The 27,662-nt window shown below is 40.1% G+C and overlaps 1 protein-coding gene across 1 annotated transcript in view; it reads left to right on the forward strand.

The window, feature by feature from the left end:
• The window catches only part of LOC143783272 (uncharacterized), a 98,941-nt gene that overhangs the window by 18,787 nt on the left and 52,492 nt on the right, over positions 1-27,662 (forward strand). The window contains exons 3-10 of the mRNA XM_077271684.1: positions 318-668; positions 2,763-2,886; positions 18,503-18,896; positions 20,223-20,300; positions 23,498-23,584; positions 23,659-23,712; positions 25,700-25,753; positions 27,151-27,204. Coding sequence (XP_077127799.1) covers positions 318-668; positions 2,763-2,886; positions 18,503-18,896; positions 20,223-20,300; positions 23,498-23,584; positions 23,659-23,712; positions 25,700-25,753; positions 27,151-27,204 — 1,196 coding nt within the window. The remainder of the gene's footprint in view (positions 1-317; positions 669-2,762; positions 2,887-18,502; positions 18,897-20,222; positions 20,301-23,497; positions 23,585-23,658; positions 23,713-25,699; positions 25,754-27,150; positions 27,205-27,662) is intronic.

Below are 27,662 nucleotides of genomic sequence, written 5' to 3' on the forward strand. Positions count from 1 at the left end.
TCAATACAGAATTACGTGACCTACACTGAGATGTGCTTATAGAATAAGCGCAGATAATGTACGAACTTTAGACAAGTAATTCTCATGAAGAGTTAGGGCATAAGTGAGGGGGGTAAAATAATGTTGAAAAACTCCTTTAAGTTACAACTTGTACTTGTGTCCCAGAAACTAGCTGATATTATAGATCTATTTTGAAATTAGAAGTTTTGTTCAAAGGTATATCATCTCAGTAATGGACAAGAATAATTTTATCTACGTTCCATTGCCCCAACAGAGAATGTTGTATATTTTATTTTTGTGTTTGTGTCTTCTGAAAGTAGGTGAAAATGACTTCCAAGAAGAGATCTATTCAGAGGAGAATGAAAATGGGAGAGGTCCATATGATAACTACTCATCAGGAGATGATTACTTGATAACTGAATCAGAAATTCCTTCCAGATCAAATGTTCCAGGAGGACATCATACAGACGAAGTCACATTTTCTGGTTACTATCCAGACACCCAGCTTGTGACAGAACAGTCGGGTCCTTACCCATCCCCCACAGAATCTTATTTTGCAGCAAGAGATGTAACGACAATTACAACAAGAATTCCATATCATGGTCGCACCACCCCAAGTGAGAACGAGGACAGTTTGTCAGCGCCAGAGCTTTCCTACCAGGAAGAGGGTATTCTTTTTATTTGCCTTAAATTTATTTAGAATTGAGTAGAACTCTACCTATTTTCAACCTTGCAGCATATTGGATTACCAGGTTTCTTTTTCTACTAGCCTGACAGCAGGGCATAATGGAAGAGTCTCTAGGCCCATGCTAAGGAGAAGGCAGGGGTGTAAAAGATTTTGGGCTTAAATACAAAATCCTTAACAACTTCGGTGAAGTTTCTATCTTTGCACCTTCTATAGGGGAGAGGGAATATGGGAATTTCCAGCTCAGGCAAAAGGAGAATTGTCATTTCAATTTTCAAATCTACCTGAAAAAATAAAAATAATTGGGGACATTTTACTAAGAATCAGAATATATATATATATATATATATATATATATATATATATATATATATATACAGTGGGGCAAAAAGATGAGAGGCGTCTGTAATTTACATCATAGGTAGACCTCAACTATGGGAGACAAACTGAGAAAAAAAAATCCAGAAAATCACATTGTCTGTTTTTTTATCATTTTATTTGCATATTATGGTGGAAAATAAGTATTTGGTCAGAACAAACAATCAAGATTTCTGGCTCTCACAGACCTGTAACTTCTTCTTTAAGAGTCTCCTCTTTCCTCCACTCATTACCTGTAGTAATGGCACCTGTTTAAACTTGTTATCAGTATAAAAAGACACCTGTGCACACCCTCAAACAGTCTGACTCCAAACTCCACTATGGTGGAGACCAAAGAGCTGTCAAAGGACACCAGAAACAAAATTGTAGCCCTGCACCAGGCTGGGAAGACTGAATCTGCAATAGCCAACCAGCTTGGAGTGAAGAAATCAACAGTGGGAGCAATAATTAGAAAATGGAAGACATTCAAGACCACTGATAATCTCCCTCGATCTGGGGCTCCACGCAAAATCCCACCCCGTGGGGTCAGAATGATCACAAGAACGGTGAGCAAAAATCCCAGAACAACGCGGGGGGACCTAGTGAATGAACTGCAGAGAGCTGGGACCAATGTAACAAGGCCTACCATAAGTAACACACTACGCCACCATGGACTCAGATCCTGCAGTGCCAGACGTGTCCCACTGCTTAAGCCAGTACATGTCCGGGCCCGTCTGAAGTTTGCTAGAGAGCATTTGGATGATCCAGAGGAGTTTTGGGAGAATGTCCTATGGTCTGATGAAACCAAACTGGAACTGTTTGGTAGAAACACAACTTGTCGTGTTTGGAGGAAAAAGAATACTGAGTTGCATCCATCCAACACCATACCTACTGTAAAGCATGGTGGTGGAAACATCATGCTTTGGGGCTGTTTCTCTGCAAAGGGGCCAGGACGACTGATCCGGGTACATGAAAGAATGAATGGGGCCATGTATCGTGATTCGTGAGATTTTGAGTGCAAACCTCCTTCCATCAGCAAGGGCATTGAAGATGAAACGTGGCTGGGTCTTTCAACATGACAATGATCCAAAGCACACCGCCAGGGCAACGAAGGAGTGGCTTCGTAAGAAGCATTTCAAGGTCCTGGAGTGGCCTAGCCAGTCTCCAGATCTCAACCCTATAGAAAACCTTTGGAGGGAGTTGAAAGTCCGTGTTGCCAAGCGAAAAGCCAAAAACATCACTGCTCTAGAGGAGATCTGCATGGAGGAATGGGCCAACATACCAACAACAGTGTGTGGCAACCTTGTGAAGACTTACAGAAAACGTTTGACCTCTGTCATTGCCAACAAAGGATATATTACAAAGTATTGAGATGAAATTTTGTTTCTGACCAAATACTTATTTTCCACCATAATATGCAAATAAAATGATAAAAAAAACAGACAATGTGATTTTCTGGATTTTTTTTTCTCAGTTTGTCTCCCATAGTTGAGGTCTACCTATGATGTAAATTACAGACGCCTCTCATCTTTTTAAGTGGTGGAACTTGCACTATTGCTGACTGACTAAATACTTTTTTGCCCCACTGTATATATATATATATATATATATACATTATTTCTTTGTTATCCACTGTAACTGCTGTTCATAGATATGTGAGTAATTATAATACATACACAATTTTTTTCCACTTCTCTTTTTTGTCTTGTCTTTCTTTTAGCAACAAACTTAATTGAAGAATTTCGTGTATCCAGTATTTCTGGAGTAAGAATTGTTACTGGATCACAAAATAATTTAAAAGCATATCAACTTGGCTCAAGAGCACATGTTACAAGACAATCACGGTATTGTATTCTTCTAAGCCTTTAATTACTAATTGACACAGATTAATAACATTTTAACCAAATGTGAAGGGTTTTAATAGCTGGAATATTGGCAATCAGAATCACGCTTATTATATGATCAAATACTACTTAAAATAAAAGATGGGAATAAAAACTCTCGCTTTTAGTATAGGTCAAATTTCTTTAGAAAATATATATTAATTTTTTTGTGAATGATTTATATGTGTTTTTTTAATACTTATAGCAGACTTTAGTTTCGTGTGCTCTTTGGTATGAGTTAGAGATATTAGGAGATTTATTAATATTTAATAGAAATATGTTATATCTGGAATATATACATCACGTGAATGCATGCTATGTAAATCTCATCAATTGTGTAGCTCATGCGTGCTGCAGAGTATACATACAAGCAGGAGTGGGCATACCACCTGTGCAGCCAATAAAGCTGTGTAGAGGCCTGAAAGAGGGTCAGAGAGGAAGGATAGTCCATCACAGCTGTGCAGAAGTACTAGACACTCAGAGGCTGGGCATTAGAAGCGCTCTGGTTGGGCAGGGCATGGCGGCATAGTGCGGCTAGTGCGGCATGGTTTAAGCGGGAAGTGGACGGGACTTAGTTATTGAATAGAAGTTGCCTGTATCCTACTTCTAGAAGTCGTCTGTAAAGTATAACTATATTAGTAATGCTTGTAATGAGTGATGTGTGTAGTACTAACACATCCAATGTATGAGTGACTGATTTATGCACCTTGATTAGTATGTAATTTGCATGGAGGTAGCCTGTGGCTAGTGTGTGACTTGCATGAATGTAATATGTGTCTACTGCAGTGCTTCTCAAATTGAAATTGGCCTCACCAGTGAAGAGTCAGCTTGGTGTTACTGAGGTAGAGCTGATGAAGTATGGCCAGAAGACCAGGTATAGGTACCTCAGATGCCGATTCCAGTTAGTAAGCCTGCATTTCTACATGATGGTCTGTGGAGAACCATACGGAGGTGCCGGCAGACATTACAGTGTCCCATGTAAGCTACCTGTAAAACTTGAGCTAAGGTCTATAACTTAACACCTCACATGTATAAATATCAAATGAAATAAAATAAATAGAGATCCAAAACCAGCAATGTATGTGTCCAAATACCAAAATAATGGATGGAAAGTCATAAACCGATACTGGTAAAAGAGTGAGGAGGACCAGGAAATGCAGGGAAAGAGAACCCAAATTACACTGCTCCCAAGTGCAGCTACATCAGAGGTGTCACTCCTCCTCACCGTCCTGCAGTATCTTGCATGACCTGTGTCTATGTGGCATGTGTCTAGTGTGTGATTGGAATCTATGTGGCATGTGTCTAATGAGGGGATGTCAAACTCAAATGCAAGGAGGGCCAAAATTAAAAAGATGAACCTGGAAATTTATTAAAAAAAATGTCTGCAGTTGAGAAAGTTCTTCCTTATCGAATATAACGATAAACCTTTTCATATGAAAGTAAACTTAAAGGGGTTGTTCCACAAAAAAAGTACATTTTAATTAATAGATCTTAAGATCACATGACTGGAGCATTGGATATTTCCTTGAGGGTAGGGGTTTACATAGAAATCTTGGGCCCCATAGCAGAAGTTCTGTTTGGACCCCCACCAAAGAAAAACCTTAATATTTGGTGGGGTCACAGTAGAGCATATCACACAACTTTAGAGCCCTTACAAAGTGATTTTCTCCTACTGAAGCCACTAGATTGCCATTTTATTGCCCCTATAAAGTACGATGCCAACAAAAGTGCCCACGAAACATAGTATGATACTCCCACAGTGAATTCTTCCACAGGACCCTCCACACACATGATATGATGACCCTATTGTACCCCCCTCTTTCCTCAGCCTCTCTGGCAAAGTATGGGGATCCCAACACAGTATGATGCCATAACTGTGATCCCCACACAGCCATCCACACAGTATACTGGGTCCCACATAGTCCTCCATACAGTATAATGGGCTCCACATATTATTCCATATAGTATAATAGGCCCAACATTGTCCTCTATACAGAATGGCCTCATATAGCCCTCCATACAGTATAACAGGCCCCACATAGTCCTCCATACTGAATATTAGACCCACATAGTGCTCCATACAGAATAATGGTCCCCATGTTGCCCTCCATCCAGTATAATGTGACCACATAGTCCTCCATACAGAATAATGGCCTTGCATAGTCCTCCATAAAGTATAATGGGCCTAACATAGTCTTCCATACAGAATAATGGCCCAATATAGTCCTACATACAATATAATTGACCCCACATTGCTGTCCATGCGGTATAATGGGCTCCACATAGTCCCCCAGAATAATGGCCTCACATAGTCCTACATACAGTATAATTGGCCCCATATAGTCCTCCATACAGAACAATGACCCTAATTAGTCCTCCATCTGAATAATAGGCTTCACACTAAAATACTCACCTCTTCTTGTTGCCCCACTGCTCTGGTCTCAGCAGTGAGTGCTCTGAAGCTCTTTACTGCTCAGCACAGCGGGTGTGGAATAGTAAAGTTATTGCAACCGCTGCATTGAGACGTCAGGCACAGAGGAAGAATGAAGGGGGATGAGAGTAGACGGCTTCACTCTTCCATCATTGCCTTCAAGTGTCCCGCTATCCAGGATGTTATATTTATATATTAGTAAGTGCTACAAAATCAAACCTCAACATCTTGGTAAAATGTAGTGACCAACTCCTTTAAGGTAAGTATAATTACATCTTAAGTGCTTTTCGCACTAATCACATTTGTATCAAATAGATTCAAAATGTATTTGTCATGACTGAAGAAGACAGCATTTCTTCTATTTCTTTCTTCTTTTTCTTTTTTTTAAACTCTAACCTGATTCATTTTACACATTAATGGTGTGACGCTAGTCACTTCTCACAGCCAAGCCGTGAGTCTCAGAGTGGTCAAATAGTCCAAGGTCAGAAGCCAGGTGGGTACGTCATAAACAGAAGGAAGAGACAAAAGCATAGTCAGGTAACGCTCCTAGGTCAGAGTACCGGGAGGATAACGGATCAGAGCTGAAGGGGTTAAACAGTCGAATGGTCAGAACAAAGTCCAAGGTCAGGCAACAGATCAAGCATACAGAACTCAAGGCACGGGAAAGCACAAACCTCACAAGATGAATGTACATCTGGCAGTGTTCTTGGAAACTCAGTTAAGAAGCATGGCCATTAACTGGAATAATGAACACATGAGACAGCCGACGCCTCACAGTCTCAGATTGGATAGTCGAGCTGTCAATCAACACACTGACAGCTCAGCATGCCCCTGTACCAGATTGGATGGCCATGCTTTCCATCACGGTACTGACAGCTTCAGCACACCCCTATACCAGATTGGACGGCCGAGCAGTCAGTAACCGCATCCCAGACACACTGAGGGGTGGAACCGTGACAAATAGGGTTATCAGAAATACCTCAATAAAATATGTTCTTTAACTTAGACAACTGATATATCATAATAATTTAACATGTACTACTTTTATTGCTAATTAATATTTTATACTTAATAATTTATCAATTTTTTTAATCAATTGAATTGCACAACTAAAGTATTCATTTTTTCACTCAACCTGTATTTTAGTGAAGAAATATTCTGGCAAGTTTATACTCTTTCCAAATAAAACTTTGCCCACAAACTCATTCATTGTACATCCTTTCTAAGAATGTGTTAGTCATTTCTTCTCCGATTCACCTAATAAATCAGCTACTAAAGTTAAATTGGGAACTGTCCATATAAGATGTTTAATAGTTAATGATAGTGAGAACTATTACAACTTGCCTATGCATGTAATGGCTGGCTAAATTTGATGTAACTAGATTGTGTAGTTATATTGTATAGTTGAATTTACATTCAGAACTTTTGATATATATATCATATGGTGTGTGTGTGTTTGTGTGTGTATATATATCTATCTATCTATCTATCTATCTATCTATCTATCTATCTATCTATACACTCAAAAGATTCAAAGGAACACTAAAATCCCACATCCTAGATATCACTGAATGAATTATTCCAGTTGTAAATCTTTATTCATTACATAGTGGAATGTGTTGAGAACACTAAAACCTAAAAATTATCAAGGTAAATCACAACTAATATCCCACGAAGGTCTGGAGTTGGAATAATGCTCAAAATCAAAGTGGAAAATGAAGTTACAGACTGATCCAACTTCAGTGGAAATGCCTCAAGACAAGGAAATGATGCCCAGTAGTGTGTGTGGCCTCCACGTGCCTGTATTACCTCCCTACAATACCTGGGCATGCTCCTGATGTTCTCCTGAGGGATCTCCTCCCAGACCTGGATTAAAGAATTTGCCAACTACTGGACAATCTGTGGTGCAACGTGACGTTGGCGGAGGGAGCAAGACATGATGTCCCAGATATGTTCAATCGGATTCAGGTCTGGGGAATGGGTGGGCCAGTCCATAGCTTCAATGCCTTCATCTTGCAGGAACTGCTGACACACTCCAGCCACATGAGGTCTGGCATTGTCCTGCATTAGGAGGAACCCAGGGCTAACCGCACCAGCATATGGTCTCACAAGGGGTTTGAGGATCTCATGTCAGTACCTAATTGCAGCCAGGCTACCTCTGGCGAGCACATGGAGAGCTGTGCGGCCCTCCAAAGAAATGCCACCCCACACCATTACTGACCCACTGCCAAACTGGTCATGCTGAAGGATGTTGCTGGCAGTAGATCGCTCTCCACAGCGTCTCCAGACTCTGTCACATCTGTCACATGTGCTCAGTGTAAACCTGCTTTCATCTGTGAAGAGCACAGGGCTCCAGTGGTGAATTTGCCAAGCCTGGTGTTCTATGGAAAATGCCAAGCGTCCTGCACGGTGTTGGGCTGTGAGCACAACCCCCATTTGTGGACATTGAGCACTCAGACCCTCCTCATGGAGTCGGTTTCTAACCGTTTGTGCAGACACATGCACATTTGTGAAACAACACCGTGAGCACAGCTACGAAGTGGTGCTATTGTTAGGCTCCCACGCCATATACTTAATCAACATAAAACTTAGCATTCAACTTAGGATGCTGGAACAAAAGAATTTATTTTGTAGTATACTCAAAACGTTTCGGTTCAACATGAACCTTCTTCAGTTACTACAAAATGTAAAAAGTGCAAATAAATACAGAAAAACAAAATAACCAAAGTATGTACAAAAAGGAGAAACAATTGGTCAAATACAATGTAATCATACATGATACTCAGTGGAAGTGAATCTGGCAGAGAATACAAGCCAAAATCCAAGCACAATCAAATATAGGTGTAAGGAAGAGGGGAAGTGCAGGACAAACGTTAGATACGTGTCCGTGTGGTAAAAGGTATCTAGAGAACATACCGTACACGGAATTCATGTGATGAATGGGGCCGGAAGTCAGTGGGCCACAAAAATTCTATGCTGGGGACTGTGGAAAATAACGGGGTAACCATGCTATACATGGTTCACATTTCTCCATAGAAGTGTATGCTCCGCCCACCCTCTTGTCCACTGCTGCTCCCTGCAACACCCCTCTCACTTTGTCCCCACCATACATCTCGTGTCACCTGTTCCCCTAGCTACTTCCATTTAACCCGCTGTCATATTCCCGTCTATTCGCGGGTTATTTTGTTTTTCTGTATTTATTTGCACTTTTTACATTTTGTAGTAACTGAAGAAGGTTCATGTTGAACTGAAATGTTTTGAGTATACTGCAAAATAAATTCTTCTGTTCCAGCATCCTAAGTTGAGTGCTAAGTTTTATGTTGATTAAGTACATGCACATCTGTGGCCTGCTGGAGGTCATTTTGCAGGGCTCTCATAGTGCTCCTCCTGTTCCTCCTTGCACAAAAGCTGAGGTATAGGTCCTGCTGCTGGGTTGTTGCCCTCCTACGGCCCCCTCCATGTCTCCTGGTGTACTGGCCTGTCTCCTGGTAGCACCTCCCAACCTCTGGACACTACGCTGATGTGCCATCCTGGATGAGCTGCACTACCTGAGCCACTTGTGTGGGTTGTAGAGTCCGTCTCATGCTACCACGAGTGTGAAAGCACAACCAACATTCAAAAGTGACCAAAACATCAGCCAGAAAGCATTGGAACTGAGATGTGGTCTGTGGTCCCCACCTGCAGAACGACTCCTTTATTGAGTGTGCTTGATAATTGCCAATAATTTCCATCTGTTGTCAATTCCATTTGCACAACAGCATGTAAAATTGATTGTCAAACAGTGTTGCTTCCTAAGTGGACAGTTTGATTTCACAGAAGTTTTATTTATTTAGAGAATTCCTGGCTGATGCCTTGAAATGTTGATTCAGTGTTGCCACATAATCTTCTTTTCTCATGATGCCATCTATTTTGTGAAGTGCACCAGCCCCTCCTGCAGCAAAACAACGCCATAACAGGATGCTGACACCCCCATGTTTCACAGTTGGGATGATGTTCTTAGGCTTCTAAACTTCACCCTTTTTCCTCCAAATGTAACGATGGTCATTATGCCCAAAATGTTTAATTCTAGTTTCATCAGACCACAGGACATGTCTCCAAAAATTAAGGTCTTTGTTCCTGTGTGCATTTGAAAACATTAATCTCACTTTTTTATGCTTCTTTTGGAGTAATGGCTTCTTACTGGCAGGGTGGCCTTTCAGCCTATGTTGAAACAGTACTCTTTTCACTGTGGATATTGACGCAATCTTACCAGCTACCACCATCATCTTCACTAGCTTTTGTCCTTGAAATGATATGCACATGTTGGACCAAAGCACGTTATCTCTGGGACACAGAACCCATCTCCTTTCTAAGAAGTATGATGGCCTGACATTCCCATCTTTTTTGTATTTGCATGTAATTGTTTGTATAGATGAATGAGGCACCTTCAGGTACCTCTTGAAATTGTACCCAAGGATGATCAAGAACAGTGCAAGTACACCGTTCTCTTCCTGATATGTTGGATTTTTTTTTTAGACTTTCCCATGATGCTACATAAAGAAGCAGTGTTTTTCAGGTGTTCATTAAAATACATCAACCTGTGTGTCTCTAATTAACTTAGATGTTGCCAAAAAAATCAGAAGCTTACAAACACATTACATCATCATATGGGCAGTCCAGAATTGTTTAAAGGCATAGTAATCTTAGTGTATGTAAACTTTTGACTTTGCACTAAGTAACCAAAATGCCTTAAAGCATTCTCTTTCCCTCTCATTATTCTGGCATTTGGCAATATTAGTAATTATGGTAATCCTAATTGACCTAAAACCCCATTTGACCCCATTTGAAGGTCACCAATGATCATCTGGATGATCCAGAGGAGGCATGGGATAAGGTCAGATGAAACCAAAAATAGAACCTTTTGGTATCAACTCCACTCGCCATGTTTGAAGGAAGAGGGATGACTACAACCCCAAGAACACCAACCGGACTGTGAAGCATTGTGTGGGAAACATCATACTTTGGGGGTACGTTTCTGCAAGGAGGACAGAACGACTGCACTGTATTGAAGGGATGATGGATGGAGTCATGTATCACAAGATTTTGGTCAAGAACCTCCTTCCCTCATTAAAAGCATTGAAGATGGGTTGTAGCTGGGTCTTCCAGCCTGACTACGAACCGAAACACACAGCCAGAGCAACTAAGGAGTGGCTCAGTAAGAAGAATTTCAAGGTCCTGGAGTGGCCTAGCCAGTCTCCAGACCTGAACCCAATAGAAAATCTTTGGAGGCAGCTGAAACTTAATGTTGCCCAGAAACACCCCCAAACCCTGAAAGATCTGGAAATAAAATGAAATGAAATGCTAAATTAATTATGTAAAAATCATACAAGTGACTTTTTGGATATTTTTTTTAGATTCTGTCTCTCACAGTTGAAGTGTACCTTTATGCATTGTCGTAGAACGGCTCTCTCGGCTGCATATAGACGTAGGCACAGGAACACTGTCTCTTTAAATCTTCCGCTGTTTTATTAAGAGTACTGCATGAACCAGGGCAACATTAGAAAACAAGCACAGACTTCCCTGCCTAACAGGAAAAATAAAACATAACGTATGGCACAGTCCTTATTGCTATGGGAAACCGCCCACTTCAAGAACAAAGAACACATGGTTTAGCTTGGTTTTGATGGTGGCCCGATTCTAACGCATCAGGTATTCTAGAATATGTATGTATGTACATCGCGCTGTGAGTGGGGGTTAAATTCCACGCCAATATCTCTGATATTGCTAACCAATCAGCGAAGCGTAGTTGAAATCCCGCGCCAATTCACAGCCGGACTGCGTTTCGCTGATTGGTCGGGCACGACTAATCACCGAAGCGGTGTTTAAATCCCGTGGCAATATCGTTGATTGGTCGCGGCAGGCTGCGTAGTATATAGCACAGCCACATAGTATATAGCAGCCACGTAGTATATAGCACAGCCATGTAGTATATAGCAGCCACGTAGTATGTAGCAGCCACGTAGCATATAACACAGCCCACGTAATATATAACACAGCCCATGCAATATATAGCACAGCCACGTAGTATATTGCACAGCCACGTAGTATATAGCACAGGCACGTAGCATATAGCACAGCAATGTAGTATATAACACAGCCCATACAGTATATAGCACAGCCACGTAGTATATTGCACAGCCATGTAGTATATAGCACAGGCACGTAGTACAGTATATAGCACAGCGATGTAGTATATAGCAGCCACGTAGTATATAACACAGACAGCCATGTAGTATATAGCACAGCCACTTAGTATATAGCAGTCACATAGTATATAACACAGCCCACGTAGTATATAGCACAGCCCATGTAGTATATAACACAGGCCATGTAGTATATAGCACAGCCCACGTAGTATACAGCAGTGTGGGCACCATATCCCTGTGAAAAAAAGAATTAAAATAAAAAATAGTTATACACTCACCCTCTGGCGTCTACCGAAGCTGTCCCGCTCCTCGCGATGCGACCGGCAGCTTCCGTTCCCAGTGGTGCATTGCGAAATTACCCAGATGACATAGCGGTCTCGCGAGACCACTAAGTCATCTGGGTAATTTTGCAATGCATCTCTGGGAACGGAAGCTGCCGAGAGCATCGGGAGGAGCGGGAAAGCTGCGGAGGCGACAGAAGGTGAGAATAGCATGATGTTTTATTTTTTTTATTATTTTTAACATTATATCTTTTTACTATTGATGCTGCATAGGCAGTATCAATAGTAAAAAGTTGGTCCGGGATGGGACGACACACTGGAACTGACTGGAGGGGAGTAGGGAAGGGGCACTGACTGGACGGAAGTGGGGAGGGGCCAATTCGCGGCCGGACTGTACCTGTCGCTGATTGGACGGCCGCAACCATTCAGCGATGTGGGATTTCCGTTACAGACAGACAAACAGACGGAAGTACCCCGTATATATATATTTACACATAGTATATATATTAATGAAAGTTGTGATTTTTGCTTTTTGGGGCTAATATTAGAATTTAGAGAATACCTATTTTCACTCTTCTGATATGTCTGCTCTTGTAAATACTTGTATTCCCTATTAAGCAATTCTTTTCAAATTTTCTCAAGAACTATATATTGTGCTGCTCAACTGTTATTTTTATTCTACAGAAATAAATTAAATTGATGATTGGTTGTGACCATTCCCCTTTTTCTATTTCAACTTGGGGCACTCCTTTTCAAAAGGGTTGTCTCTGATAAGTGCTTTGTTGTCAGAATTTCTGTAGTATGTTTACCCACCATGCTCCTACAATTATTCTTGGTGACACTAACAGGGATGCTTGGGCAGCATGTGGGCATGTTGTTCATCCAGCCAGACTTACATAATTTTCCAAAGATCAATAAGATCATTTGACTTACTCGCTAATCAAAGACCTTGGTCATACAACAAATAAGAGGGCAGCCAATCTACATCCTTGATCTCTGTGGAACTTTGCTGTATCCTTCATCCAGCATCAGTCATTGTATTTGTGAATATTGTGTTTCTTTGTGTTGGTTTTCTATGTTCTGACCTGGCTATTATTGCTTTGAAGACTGTTCGATTCTCACTTCCCTAACTGTTTTGCCTGCCTCTTCTGGATTCTGATCTGGCTTTTTTCTGACCTTGCTCTTGAACACCGATTTCATCTTTAGGATGTCAGTTCCAGGTTCTGACACTGACCTGTTGAGTGCTCTATACATCTTGATTGACAAATCAGCGAGTGCTCAGCAAATATAACCTGGGAGTCCCTGTAGCAAATTCATGAACCCGGTATAGGGCAAAAAGGGTTAAAGGGTAAAAACCAGAGTTGTCTGATTTCTGTACCAAGTCTGACTGTGAAGCCCATGTTACGCAGGCAGTGCCATTATTAATACAATTCTGATTGGATGTTTAGTTTTTTTACACATTCCACAGATATTGTTGTGATAGACAATTATTAACCCCTTAATGACCGCAAATACGGCTTTTAATGGCAGTAGTTAAGGGTACTGAAACTCAGCGCCGTTAATTAACGGCGCTGTGGGAAAAAAGTGTATAGGGCCCCCAAGAGTGGGATTTTCTCTGGGATCTCGGCTGCCAGAGAAAATCCTCCCTTCCTTGGGGGGTCTAGTTTCCAAAATGAGGTCACTTCCGGGACGCTTTCTGTTTAGGTACACCAGGGGCTCTCCAAACGCGAAATGGCATCCGATCTCAATTCCAGCCAATTCTGCATTGAAAAAGTCAAATGGCACTCCTTCCAAGCTCTGCCGTGTGCCCAAACTGTGGTTTACCCCCACATATGGGGCATCCGCTTACTCAGGACAAATTGCACAACAACTTTGGGGTCTAATTTCTCATGTTACCCTTGTGAAAATAAATATTTAAGGACGAAAAGATCATTTTTGTGGAAAATATATGTTTTTTTATTTTCATGGCTCTACGTTATAAACTTCTGTGAAGCACTCGTGGGTTCAAAGTGCTCACCACACATCTAGATAAGTTCCTTAAGGGGTCTAGTTTCCAAAATGTTTCCACTGTTTAGGCACATCAAGGGCTCTCCAAAGGCAACATGGCGTCCGATCTCAATTCCAGCCAATTCTGCATTGAAAAAGTAAAAAGGTGCTCCTTCCCTTCTGAGCGCCGCCATGCACCCAAACAGTGGCTTACCCCCACATGTGGGGTATTGGCATATTCAGAATAAATTGCACAACAAATGTTGTAGTTTATTTTCTGTTTTTACACTTGTGAAAATAAAAAAAATTGGTTCTGAAGTAAAATGTTTGTAAAAAAAAAGTTAAATGTTCATTTTTTTACTTCCACATTGCTTCAGTTCCTGTGAAGCACGTAAAGGGTTAAGAAACTTCTTGATTGTGGTTTTGAGCACCTTGAGGAGTGCAGTTTTTAGAATGTTGTCACTTTTGGGGAATTTCTGTCATATTCACTCCTCAAAGTGACTTTAACCCCTTTCTGACATATGATGTACTATCCCGTCGAGGTGGTATGGGCCCGGGATAGTACGTCATCACCGATCAGCCGCGCTCACGGGGGGAGTGCGGCCGATCGGGGCCAGGTGTCAGCTGACTATCGCAGCTGACATCCAGCACTATGTGCCAGGAGCAGTCACGGACCACTCCTGGCACGTTAACCCCTGCACACTGTGATCAAAGATGATCGCAGCGTTCCGGCGGCATAGGGAAGCATCGCGCAGGGAGGGGGCTCCCTGTGTGCTTCCCTGAGACTCTCGGAGCAACCTCCCTGCAGTGCTTGTCAGATCGCTGATCTGACACAGTGCACAGCAAAGTGTCAGATCAGCGATCTGTCACTTTACTGTGATGTCTTCCCCTGGGGCAATGTAAAAAAGTAAAAAAAAAAATATTTACATGTGTAAAATAGCAAAAAAAAAATCCTAAATAAAGAAAAAAAAATAAAAATATTGTTTCAATAAATACATTTCTTTATCTAAATAAAAAACCACATCTGTAACGACCCGATCTATAATACTGTCCCACTAGTTAACCCCTTCAGTGAACACCATAAAAAAACCTACGCTTTATTATCATGCCACCAAACAAAAAAGTGGAGGAACACGCGATCAAAAAGACGGACATAAATAACAATGGAACTGCTGAAAACGTCATCTTGTCCCGCAAAAAACGAGCTGCCATACAGCGTCATCAATGAAAAAATAAAAAAGTTATAGTCCTCAGAATAAAGCGATGCAAAAATAATTATTTTTTATATAAAATAGTTTTTATAGTATAAAAGCGCCAAAACATAAAAAATGATATAAAGGAGGTATTGCTGTAATCGTACTGACCCGAAGAATAAAACTGCTTTATAAATTTTACCAAATGTGGAACAGTATAAGCGCCCCCCCCAAAAGAAATTCATGAAAAGTAGTTTTTTGTTCATTCTACCTCACAAAAATTGGATTAAAAAGCGATCAAAAAATGTCACGTGCCCACAAATAGTACCAATAAATACGTCAACTCGTCCCGCAAAAAAACAAGACCTCACATGACTCTGTGAACCAAAATATGTAAAAATTATAGCTCTCAAAATGTGGAGACGCAAAAACTATTTTTTGCAATAAAAAGCGTCTTTTAGTATGTGACGGCTGCGAATCATAAAAATCTGCCAAAATAAACTGCTAAAAAAGTAAATCAAAACCCCTTCATCACCCCCTTAGTTAGGGAAAAATAATAAAATGTATTTATTTCCATTTTCCCGTTAGGGTTAGGGTTTGGGCTAAAGTTAAGGTTAGGGTTGAGGCTAAAGTTAGGGTTAGGGTTGGGGCTAAAGTTAGGGTTGGGGCTAAAGTTAGGGTTGGGGATAAAGTTAGGGTTGGGGCTAAAGTTAGGGTTAGGGTTGGGGCTAAAGTTAGGGTTTGGATTACATTTACGGTTGGGATTAGGGTTGGGATTAGGGTTAGGGGTGTGGTTAGGGATATGGTTGGAATTAGGGTTAGGGGTATGTTTGGGGTAGGGTTTCAGTTAGAATTGGGGGGTTTCCACTGTTTAGGCACATTAGGGGCTCTCCAAACGCGACATGACCTCCGATCTCAATTCCAGCCTATTCCGCCTTGAAAAAATAAAACAGTACTCCTTCCCTTCTGGGCTCTCCCGTGCGCCCAAACAGGGGTTTACCCCAACATGTGGGGTATCAGCGTACTCAGGACAAATTGGACAACAACTTGGTACAATTTTTCCTGTTACCCTTGGGAAAATACCAAACTGGGGGCTAAAAAAATAATTTTTGAGGAAAAAAAAATTTTTTAGTTTCACGGCTCTGTGTTATTTACTGTAGTGAAACACTTGGGGGTTCAAAGTTCTCACAACACATCTAGATAAGTTCCTTGGGGGGTCTAGTTTCCAATATGGGGTCACTTGTGGGGGGTTTCTACTGTTTATGTACATCAGAGGCTCTGCAAATGCAACGTGACGCCTGCAGACCAATCCATCTAAGTCTGTATTCCAAATGGCGCGCCTTCCCTTCTGAGCTCTGCCATGCGCCCAAACGGTGGTCCCCCCCACATATGGGGTATCAGCATACTCAGGACAAATTGGACAAAACTTTTGGGGTTCAATTTCTCGTGTTACCCTTGGGAAAATACAAAACTGGGGGCTAAAAAATAATTTTTGTGAAAAAAAAAAATAATTTTTATTTTCACGGCTCTGCGTTATAAACTGTAGTGAAACACATGGAGGTTTAAAGCTTTCACAACACATCTAGATAAGTTCCTTATGGGTCTTCTTTTCCAAAGTGGTGTCACTTGTGGGGGGTTTCAATGTTTAGGCACATCAGGGGCTCTCCAAAAGCGACATGGCGACCCATCTCAATTCCAGTCAATTTTGCATTGAAAAGTCAAATGGCGCTCCTTCCCTTCCGAGCTCTGCCATGTGCCCAAGTGGTTTACCTCCACATATGGGCTATCAGCGTACTCAGGACAATTTGGACAACAACATTTGGGGTCTAATTTCTCCTGTTACCCTTGGGAAAATAAAACAAATTGGAGCTGAAGTAAATTTTTTGTGACAAAAAGTTAAATGTTCATTTTTTTTTTAAACATTCCAAAAATTCCTGTGAAACACCTGAAGGGTTAATAAACTTCTTGAATGTGGTTTTAAGTACCTTGAGATGTGCAGTTTTTAGAATAGTGTCACACTTGGGTATTTTCTATCATATAGACCCCTTCAAATGTGATGTGGTCCCTAAAAACAAATGGTGCTGTAAAAATGAGAAATTGCTGGTCAACTTTTAACCCTTATAACTCCCTAACGAAAAAAATGTTGGTTCCAAAATTGTGCTGATGTAAAGTAGACATGTGGGAAATGTTACTTATTAAGTATTTTGTGTGACATATCTCTGTGATTTAAGGGCCTAAAAATTCAAAGTTGGAAAATTGCGAAATTTTCAAAATGTTTGCCAAATTTCCACTTTTTTCACAAGTAAGCGCAGGTAATATCAAAGAAATTTTACCACTATCATGAAGTACAATATGTCACGGGAAAACAGTGTCAGAATCACTGGGATCCATTGAAGCGTTCCAGAGTTATAACCTCATAAAGGGACAGTGGTCAGAATTGTAAAAATTGGCCCGGTCATTAACGTGCTAACCACCCTTGGGGGTAAAGGGGTTAAATGTGAGATGGTCCCTAAAAAAGATGGTTTTGTAAACTTTGCTGTAAAAATGAGAAATCGCTTGTCAACTTTTAACCCTTTTAACTTCCTACAAAAAAAAATATTTTTTTTTAAAAATTGTGCTGATGCAAAGTTGACATGTGGTAAATGTTATTTATCAACTATTTTGTGGGACACATCTCTCTGATTTAAAGGCATAAAAATTAAAAGTTTGAAAATTGAAAAATTTTTAAAATTTTCACCATATTTCCGTTTTTTTTTCATAAATAAACGCAAGTAATATCGAAGAAATTTTACTGCTATCATAAAGTACAATGTGTACGGAAAAAAAATCTCAGAATCACCGGGATCCGTTAAAGCGTTCCAGATTTATAACCTCATAAAGTGGTCAGAATTGTGAAAATTGGCCTGGTCATTAAGCAACAAATTGGCTCTGTCACTAAGGGGTTAAAAGATTATGATGGCAATCCACAGTAAACAGTATCTCTGTACCAGGGAGATCAGATACAAGACTAGATAAATTGTGTAAATGACACCATGCATAAATGCACCATATAGATATTGCACCAATGGAAGCACTCAATCTTTTTGTCAATCAATAGATGTGATCCATTAAAAACAGGTAACAGTTGTTTGATCACTGTGTGTTTGTGTCCTCTAATTTTCTGTCATCATGTTCCTTACTGATTAACTGTATATTTTTGTATTGATTTTTTTTTACTATGTTGTTAATATTATAAATAAAATTTGTTATATTTTTTTTACATATTTTCTATCATTTGCTCCTTCATAATTAACTAATAGTTGATATGTTTCTGGTACAAAGGGACTACTACATCAATATATGAGGATATTGTTCAGTTGTAAATTATTAAAATATGTTTCTTTTATTACAGTAAATAAGATAATGTTACATATTACTAACCTATATCCAGATCAGCTGTAGTTACTTTTTGTCACATACAGAATTTGTCACAATTTATTTGTTTTTCTCTCCTTTTTTTAGGCTCATTTTTCCCTATGGATTACCGCAGGAATTTTCATTAGTTTCCACTTTTAGAATGAAAGAAAAGACACCTGAAGAAGTTTGGACTCTCTGGGAGATTCAGTCAAGAAACGGAGCTGAGCAATTCAGGCTGCGACTCTATGGGGAAATGAACGCTGTAGATGTGTACAGTGCGGCTGCATCAGGGCGAGATAAAGTTACAACATTCGAGAACTTAGACAAACTGTTTGATGGAAAATGGCACAAACTTTCCTTGAGCATTCGGAGAAATCAGCTTACCCTTTATGTGGATTGTCAACAAGTTGGATCATCGCCGGTCAGTCTATACGGCGCAATCAAGACGGATGGCATCAGCACTTTGGCTCGTAGAGTGAAAGACGGTGCGACAGCTAATGTGAGTAAGATGAGCAGAACTTCTACAGGGCCCATCACACAAGATGTTTTGGGTAAGCATGGAGGGCAAATCATTAATAATTGGTTTGTAACGTTCCTTGCTTCTCATTTGAATGACCACTGTTTGCCAGCTCCCCCATTCTTCAGCTCTTTCCACCATGTGAAAATGACATAAATATCACTAGCATTGTTTTCCGCTCTTTATCAGAAAATGTATTTACCCTGGAAGCATTTCTTGCTTCATTCACATCATCATGCAGCTATCTTGTTAGGAGAGCGCCATGGCTGTGTTCACATTCCATTTTTTGTGTCTGTTAGGCAAGCACACTGGGATAGGTTCCATCATTTACCCTATGTAAGCGCTAAGGTTGCATAGGGCTTCATTATCTGATAAGAGGCCAAAAGAGTATGTCATCTGTCACAGGTTTTCAACAGATTTATAATTATTAATCCTATAAAGAAACACTACACATACTTTAAATAGTTTAGAAACATATAGCTTTAACATATAAAAACATTTAAAACATAGGAGCTTGGAGATACAATCTTACAAATATCAGCTAAGAAATGAGTCGTTAAATTTATTTTAATCTTATGAATCAAAATATATCTAAAAAATGGCTACAAGATACAGCAATTGATATAGTGTTGCAGGAAGAAAAAAAAATAGTTGCACACTTTATGTGCTTGTGCCCAATGCACGTTTCGCCGTCGCTTCATCAGAGGTCAGATATATATATTTAGTAGAGTTGGTGTGAGTTCAATAAGCAGAACCTGGTCGATTGGCCAAGTAAGTCTCTGTGGCCACTGGATAGGAGCCGAAGAGCAGCTTCCTGTCTTCTGATGTAGATGAAGATGTAGCAGTGCTCAGAATGCTGAGCTGTGTATAACCCCACCAACATCACTGACTAGCATCTTCGTGTGTACACTGTGAATTGTCAGCAAGTTGCCAATCAGCGGTGGGATGGGATAACACAGATTAGCCTGACGAGACCTAGTCTTCTAGTGATAATATCTTGCTGGTAAAACTCTGATTGTATTGAAACCATAACACACAGCTTAGTCCCTGGGATCAAGCTCTTTTGCCCTATATTATACTTCTCTCCGATTAAGTAACAAAAACCTACTTTACTTTAAACATGGATAAAAATGCGTCATATGAACAGGGCCTAAGAAATGCATAAAAAAATAAACAAATGCACAAACAAATTGGTCAAACTAAGTATTCTACTCACAAGTTTGTAGAAATGGTATACAATGTTAAGCAGCCAATCCTGTCTAGGGCCAAAATAATTAACGCAATTATAATTTTTGCATCCTATTGTAGATTGACATACAGCAACTGGACATTTCAGCAGACGTGGCCAGGGCAGAGGAAGCTACATGTTGTGAATTAACTGGAGTAGTAAGTTTATTTAGTCAAGTTGTAGTAGTTTTAGCATGGTTTATAAACTATTGATTGACAAATTATTTAAATTAATTCTGATTCAAACATTATAAACAATCTGAACTGCAATTTCTACTAATGTTTTCTTTTTAATTGTATACTCCATGAATTTGCACAAATTCTACAAAAGAAAATAATGAAAACATAAAGGACACCAATAGTTTACAATAAAAGGTCATGTCAAAAGACATAGACATAAATATTTAGCTAGTATGGTGGTCATTGAAATAGCTTGGTTTCTTTTTCTTTATGAATAAAGATAAAAGACTGAGTTTGTCTACAGTATATTTGTACTTACGATTAGGGATGAGTGGACCCGTGGAAGTCTGGGTTTGGCTGAACGTGAGAAAAAAGTTTGGTTCGAGTAGCAGAAATTGACCCAAATTTGAGTGCAGCCCTGAACCCCATATAAGTCAATGGGGACCTGAACTTTGGTGCTGTATAGTGGCTGTAAAATGGTCATAGTAAGGGCTAGTGGGCTGCAAAAGGAAAAAAGATTGGTGTTAGACAATTGCCCTGCAAACAAATATGGATAGGGAAAAACAGAGAAAAAAGGTGGCACTCACTGTCCAGTAAAACATTCCTTTATTTAGTCCATAACATGGGTACAGCAGGAGAGGAACAGATACCTTCTGTGGATGATGGCCGTTTAGCGCTAGCTGCTCTTCAACGGGTCTTATCCTTCCGTATTCCCTCAGTTGTGTCGGCAGAAAACCTCTTTTCAAACGAAGTATGGATAGGAAAATGACTTAAAATAACAAAGAATTAAAAAAATAAAGAATAATAATCTTGAACGACGAGGCGACGAGGTCCAAGTGGAGGAGCAGTGCCTTGAGTGTGTATTTTACTGTACTTGTTAATAAATAAATAAATGAAAAAAATGTCTTGGCCCCCCTATTTTTAATAACCAGCCAAGGGAAAGCAGACAGCTGTGTGCTGGTGTTATTATTTTGGGAGGGGGCCTATATCTATAAAGGTTCCCAGCCTATTAGTATCAGCACACAGCTGTCTGTTTAGCCTTTACTTTGTTATAAAAAAAGTGGGGACCCCTTAAAGAAATTATTTTTACTAACCAGCAAAGGCTAAACAGACAGCTGTGGGCTGGGAAGGGATGATGGATATTTTTCCCCTCCCAGACTAACCCAGCCCTCAGTCACCCCAGAAATGGCAAATCCATTAGATAAACCAATTCTGGTGCTTAGCCTTGGCTCTTCCCACTTGCCCCGGTGTGTTGGCTGCTGTGACAAGAGGTTACGTAATTAAGAATACCTCAGGTCACAGGTGGTGGTTCTCACGGTAAGCTCTGTGTGAGCCAGCCTGTGAATTACACTAAACTTACTGTAGGTCACCTCAGTTCAAAGCAGCTGGTTCTTACTTTACGCAGGGCCACTACCACAGCAAGTCCGGCACTCATCAGTCTTGCACAAGAACTACCATGAGATCTGGTGGCTGTGAACTCAGGTAACCTGAAAGGTTACCTGAGTTCACAGCCACTGGATCTCCCGGAAGCTGTGAGGCCCAGAAACCTTATGGTAGCCTTTAATGGAGACTTTAAGTTTACTGGAGTTTCCAGCTGCCTTCACATCATTGCGGTGAGTCAGCAACATGAGATTGAGACTGCGGAGGTTACTCACTGTCATTTCTCACCGGCTTAAGGTCATTGGCTGTGAGAAATGACCCTGAATAACCTCTGTAGTCTCATTCTTATGGTCATGCCTCATGGGCTATTACGTTATGATCACCAGTGAGAAAATCAGTCTACAAAGTGGGACCTAGTTGGACATCATCAGATCTGTGGAAATTGTTTTATAATTAATAAATGGGTAAACCAGGGAATGTGTGGGGTAGTCTTTATTCAAATAAAATGGATGCCTCTCCATTACTAACCTATGGGCTTGATGTCAGCTGACATTACAAAGCTGACGTCAACCCCAAAAACAATTACCCCGCTTGCTAACGCACCAGGGCAAGCGGGAAGAGCCAAGGCTAAGCATCAGAATTGGCTCATCTAACGGATGTGTCATTTCTGGGGCGGCTGAGGGCTGCTATTGTTAGGCTGGGATGGGCCAATATCCCTTCTCAGCCTGTTAATATCAACCCGCAGCTGTCTGCTTTGTCTTAGCTGATTACTTGACAATAGGGGGATCCCACGTCATTTTTTGTGAGGTCTCACTATTTTTAATAACCAGCTAAGGCAAATCAGACCACTACGGACTGATACTAATAAGCTGGGAAGCTGCATGGATATTGGCCCTTCCCAGTCTAAAAATTCCAGCTCACAGCTATTTTCTCTCTGCTAGTTTTAAAAATGAAAAAGACCAGCACGTCGTTTTTTGTTTTTTTTAAATGTTAATTTATTTTTACTTTCAGGCTGGGTCACATGTTTCGTCTCCCAATCACAGCCATGCTATCACTTGACATGGCTGTGATGGAGCTAGAAGTGCCCACAGCTTTAAAGCTTGTTTATTGGTGGCGCTGCATCCTTTCAACAAGCTTTATTAGACTTCTGGACCCGTCCTTTTCCTCTCTGAAGAAACTATTTGCATATTTCCCAGAAGAGCATTGCGGCTTTAAGTCTCCTCATCTCGGCATGCTTAACATGTCATTCTCCGCAAGGAGAAACGTTACTACTTGGATCATGGTCAGACGCCTCTCACTCAGCCAAACCAGATTTCACACTTTGCACAGACGAGGGGCAGTACCCCGAAACACAGTGTCTGCAAATTGAGATTCTGGTTTGGCTTTTATCCTAAGTCATGTGACAAGACTTGTTGGATTGACTTTTAGGATTGCTACTTCCAATAGGTGGCACTAGAGTTCTAGTCCTCTTCCCCTCTGAAGAGACTGTTTGCATATTTCCCAGAGGAGCATTGCGGCTTAAGTCTCCTCATCTCGGCATGCTTAACATGTCACTTTCCACAAGGAGAAATGTTACTTCTTGGATCAGGACCCGAACAGGAAACTGGACATACAGTAAGTAGTCCTTGTTTGGGTTCTGGTACCGGAGACTAGGTGTCTGGAACGAAACCTGACCTTTCCAGTTTGGGTTCACTCACCCCTGCTTACAATCTGTTTGCTATGTTTTTCTCTATTTTTAAAGATATTTATTTTATTTGTTTATTAAAATTTTTCCTTTGTTTTTCCTTTGTATGAAGTGTTCAGATTTTGGTGAAAACGGAACACCAACCAGTTGTAACTGTCTTGCTGGTGAACCCGGTTTCTCTGGATTTCCTGGATCAAAAGTAAGGAAAAATCATGTCAGATGTGTGCACAAAAAGAGACATTTTAAGCTAAATGTATGGCTTATATTTTATAGGGTGAAAAGGGCAAACAAGGACCAGAAGGTTATATAGGAGCTTATGGCAGACAGGTAAGTTCATGTTCATAGATATTTATAATATGGTAAATGGCGTAATGCAAATAAAAACTTGAGGCATTTATCAAAATGAGCAAACCTGAAAAATGTCTTCTGTGCTTCACTAAGGGAAAGTATTAACTAGTAGTTATCAGTAGAAGGTGAAAGAACTTGATTTAATTGCAGTCTGTTTGGGCCAATTCATTCTTTTCATATTTTTAGTCACTTTCCTTTTTTCTTTTGTGATATTTGCTGACAATTTTGTGCCAAGCTTATCAAAATGGCACGTGTGGTTCTTGAATTTTGCGCAAAGTAAATCATTGTGTTTTTTCTGTCTTTAAAAGGGTTGTCCCACAAACAAAGTACATTTTTAGTAAAAGATTTTATCACTTAAAATATGTGAACATACAGATAAAATAGTAGGGGATTATAACTGCTGCTTTAGGGGGTAACACATTTCCTTGCCTGTTTTATCACAGGATTCAGTGTTTCTGTCGCGTCACCAGTCCTGTGAGCTTGTCATAAATCAAGTCGGTGACATAAAAGCTCTGTTGCCACTGAAGCTCCTATGTCACTGACTTGATTTATGACCAGCTCAGAGTGCTGGAGAGGCTGTAGAAATACTCACAGCAGGGAAATGCGTTATCTCAGGCAAGGCCATGTGTTGTCTCAGAAATCAGCAACTACGAGACCCTGCTTTGTCTTCTGTATACTCACTTATCATAAGTGACTTATGCTTCCCTCATGGCCAGGAGATGTGGAATGTGCTGACCATGAAATGTAGCAGCTCTGTACGGTTGGAGTTGGACACGGCCATTACACAGTACATAGCAGGGGGCACATTTATAAGATTATCTCAGCACAGAAATATGTTTTAACGCATTCAATTGTGGAGCTTATTTTACTATAAGATCTATTGATAAACATGTACATCAGTGTTCCCCAACTCCGGTCCTCAATAGCCACCAACAGGTCATGTTTTCAGGATTTCTTAAGTATTGCAAAGGTAATAATTGCATCACCTGGACAGGCAAGTATTCAATCACCTGTGAAATACTAAGGAAATCCTGAAAACATGACCTGTTGGTGGCTCTTGAGGACCAGAGTTGGGGAACACTGATGTACATTATTTGTGGGACGACCCCTTTAACTATTGTTGTGACTTTTTAGTGCAAAAAGTCCCATGTTTTGCAAAATATCACAAACATTGCTGGTGTACATAGAATCACTCAAGGGGAAGCTTGGATTCCATTTGCAACAAGTTTTTTCACTTTTCGAAATGTCACAAATGATAAATCAAGCAAAAACATCTGGAAACTCCAAATTCTGTCCATAATGGTGAACTAAAAAAAACAAAAACATGCAAACACATATAAAATAGACTTAAAAAAATGCACAAATTGGAAGATGAAATAGATGCAAACGATAAAAAGGTGCAAAACACCAAAACCTTCCCCAACAAAATTGGTGCAAATGCAATAATGAATCGGCCTTTCCGTGTTAAGTGGTAAATCCTGGGAACCAACTACCAAAAAGAACTTTTTTCCTTAAATTGTTGTGTGTCTACAATATTGTATGGTACAGGGGTCCATCATTATATTCTCTATGCAGGTACAGGTGTAATTATATATAGGTAGATATGATATGATTCATGGTGAGGGGTGAAATAGTGACAGTGAAGTATAAAATGAAGGAAAATATATTATAAAGTATGATAGTAAAATAAATAAAGTCGCTAATACAGCACTAGGTCTGCTGTGTGACAGTGAATGCAAGTGTTAAAGGAAAGTTGTGCAACAATGAGAGTGTCATGAAATGTCAGGCATAACAAATAGTATAATAGCGGAAAATAAAGCAGTCTTGGATTGGACATGTTGGATAAGATGCTAAAATAATATAGGGGCACAAATGACCCACACATGGTTAATTTTAAAGACACATTAAATAACTATGATACATAGTGACAAAGATGTTTTACTGCCTATTTGAATCTTGTTTCTAGGGATATAAAGGCTCTAGAGGAGCTCATGGAAGACGAGGTGATACAGGACCCAGGGTATGTATTCCAAGCCCAGTATACCAGTATGGTATATACTTTGTACACATTCCTAGTTTTCTCTAAAATAGATAATTTAATATTTTGAATATTTTGGTCATAATCTCAATATAGCAACAACTTCAGCCCATTGTGCAGTACACAATGTAATAGGAGACAAGCATGGACTCTTACTAGATCGTATTCTTCAATATCCTATTCGCTTTAGGCTCCAAAGCCCACATTGGGGCTTAGCAGCTTGGAATAGTAGAAGACTTCCATTGACTTACATAGGAGCTACATTCAGAGTTGTCCCCTATTAGACGTTATATACAGCAAAAATTTCAGCTTGGATATTTGTTTGTCTCTATAATAATTGCCTAAAAGAACATCTTTTCTTAGGACTCATAGTGTTCCCATTCCTCCATTATATGTGTGCATAAATCTAATTACGGTACCTCTCTTCTATTCACATGGCTGTGTGCGTACACAGTCTAAGGTCTTGTTCAGACTCGTCAGCATGGTTTCCAAACTTCTCCTATCAAAGAAGCATGAAAAATGGACAGCACTAGTATATAACTAAGATGCCATCAGTGAAATGTCTCATTTTTTCACAAATCCATGGACATGAATGGGAGAGCTTACTCCATAGGTAGAATAAAAATGGATGGGAGACAAGTCTGAAGACACTGCAGGCCATGGTAGCACATTTAGACCATGCAGGCTGCTCACAGTAGCACAAGCAACATGTGGCCCAGAATTTTCATGTTGAAAAATGGCTCCTGGGACTCTTTTGTGAAATGGCCATATCACTGGATCCATGAACAGATCAATGTAACACTGAGCTGTTAGTGTACCTGCAATGAAAACTAGATGGGTCAGGTAGGCCACCTTACATTATGCCACACCACACCATAATCCCAGGAGAAGGACCATTGTGATGTTCCCTAGTGTTCCAGAAGCTGTGCATCATACAACCATGAATAACCTTATTCCTAGCATGCCAAGTGCTGTGTGCGAATGTCTGAATGTGGTGCTCATACTCGATGCTGATCATATAATCGCTAGGATAGGAGGAAGATGAACTCACAGGGCTTCCTAAACCATATATACACCTCACCGCTGAACAGGAGATGAATGCAGCATTCGGGAATGCAGAGATAGCAATAAACCATCTCCACCTTCTCTATTGGGGGTCTGGCTATCTTTCACAGCTAACTCGGCAGCATGATCTCTGTGCAGCTGTCATGTGCAGATCAACCTGCCCTTTTTAAGACATTGGGTGTTCTGCAAGTAGTTAACTTGACCAGTATAACTTGACTGATTAAGATCAAATCTTAACCTACACGTGGGTGAGTACTGGATCCGTCAATTGTAATAAATTTTCTCTTTTTACTATTGTTTGCATTTTAAAACAGGGAGACCCTGGTGCAGATGGCGCTGAAGGCCCTTCTGGATTTCAAGGAGAAATTGTAAGTCCTTACTTTTATTTACAGGAAATGAATATGAATTAATGTGCACATATACATAAATAATTTGGAAGTAAAATATTTCAGTTTTACTGCCATTGTTCTTTTCTGATAAAATATTTAGACATTTTTTGCATCAATATGCTGTCCACTGTTTATTTTGTAGATTGTTTAATGTAGTGGGCTTTGTCTGTAAGATTTTTTTTTCTATTTTTATTTACTTTTTTTTGTATATAAAGGTTTGTTTCAAGGTATTTGGATTAGGTTAATGGATAAGGTTAAAGTTATACAAGGAGATCAATCCTGGAACTATTGTGTGGCATTCATATACATTCTTAGGAAAGCAATTGGCCCACATTATAAATATTTGTATTTATTTTTGCCTTACTTGATTAACTAAGTTACTGTGGTTTTGGAGAGGACACCCTCCTCTTATTTTCCCACCATGGTATCAATACCCA

This window comes from Ranitomeya variabilis, chromosome 6 (genome assembly GCF_051348905.1).
Source record: "Ranitomeya variabilis isolate aRanVar5 chromosome 6, aRanVar5.hap1, whole genome shotgun sequence".
In the NCBI taxonomy this organism is placed as follows: Eukaryota; Metazoa; Chordata; class Amphibia; order Anura; family Dendrobatidae; genus Ranitomeya; species Ranitomeya variabilis.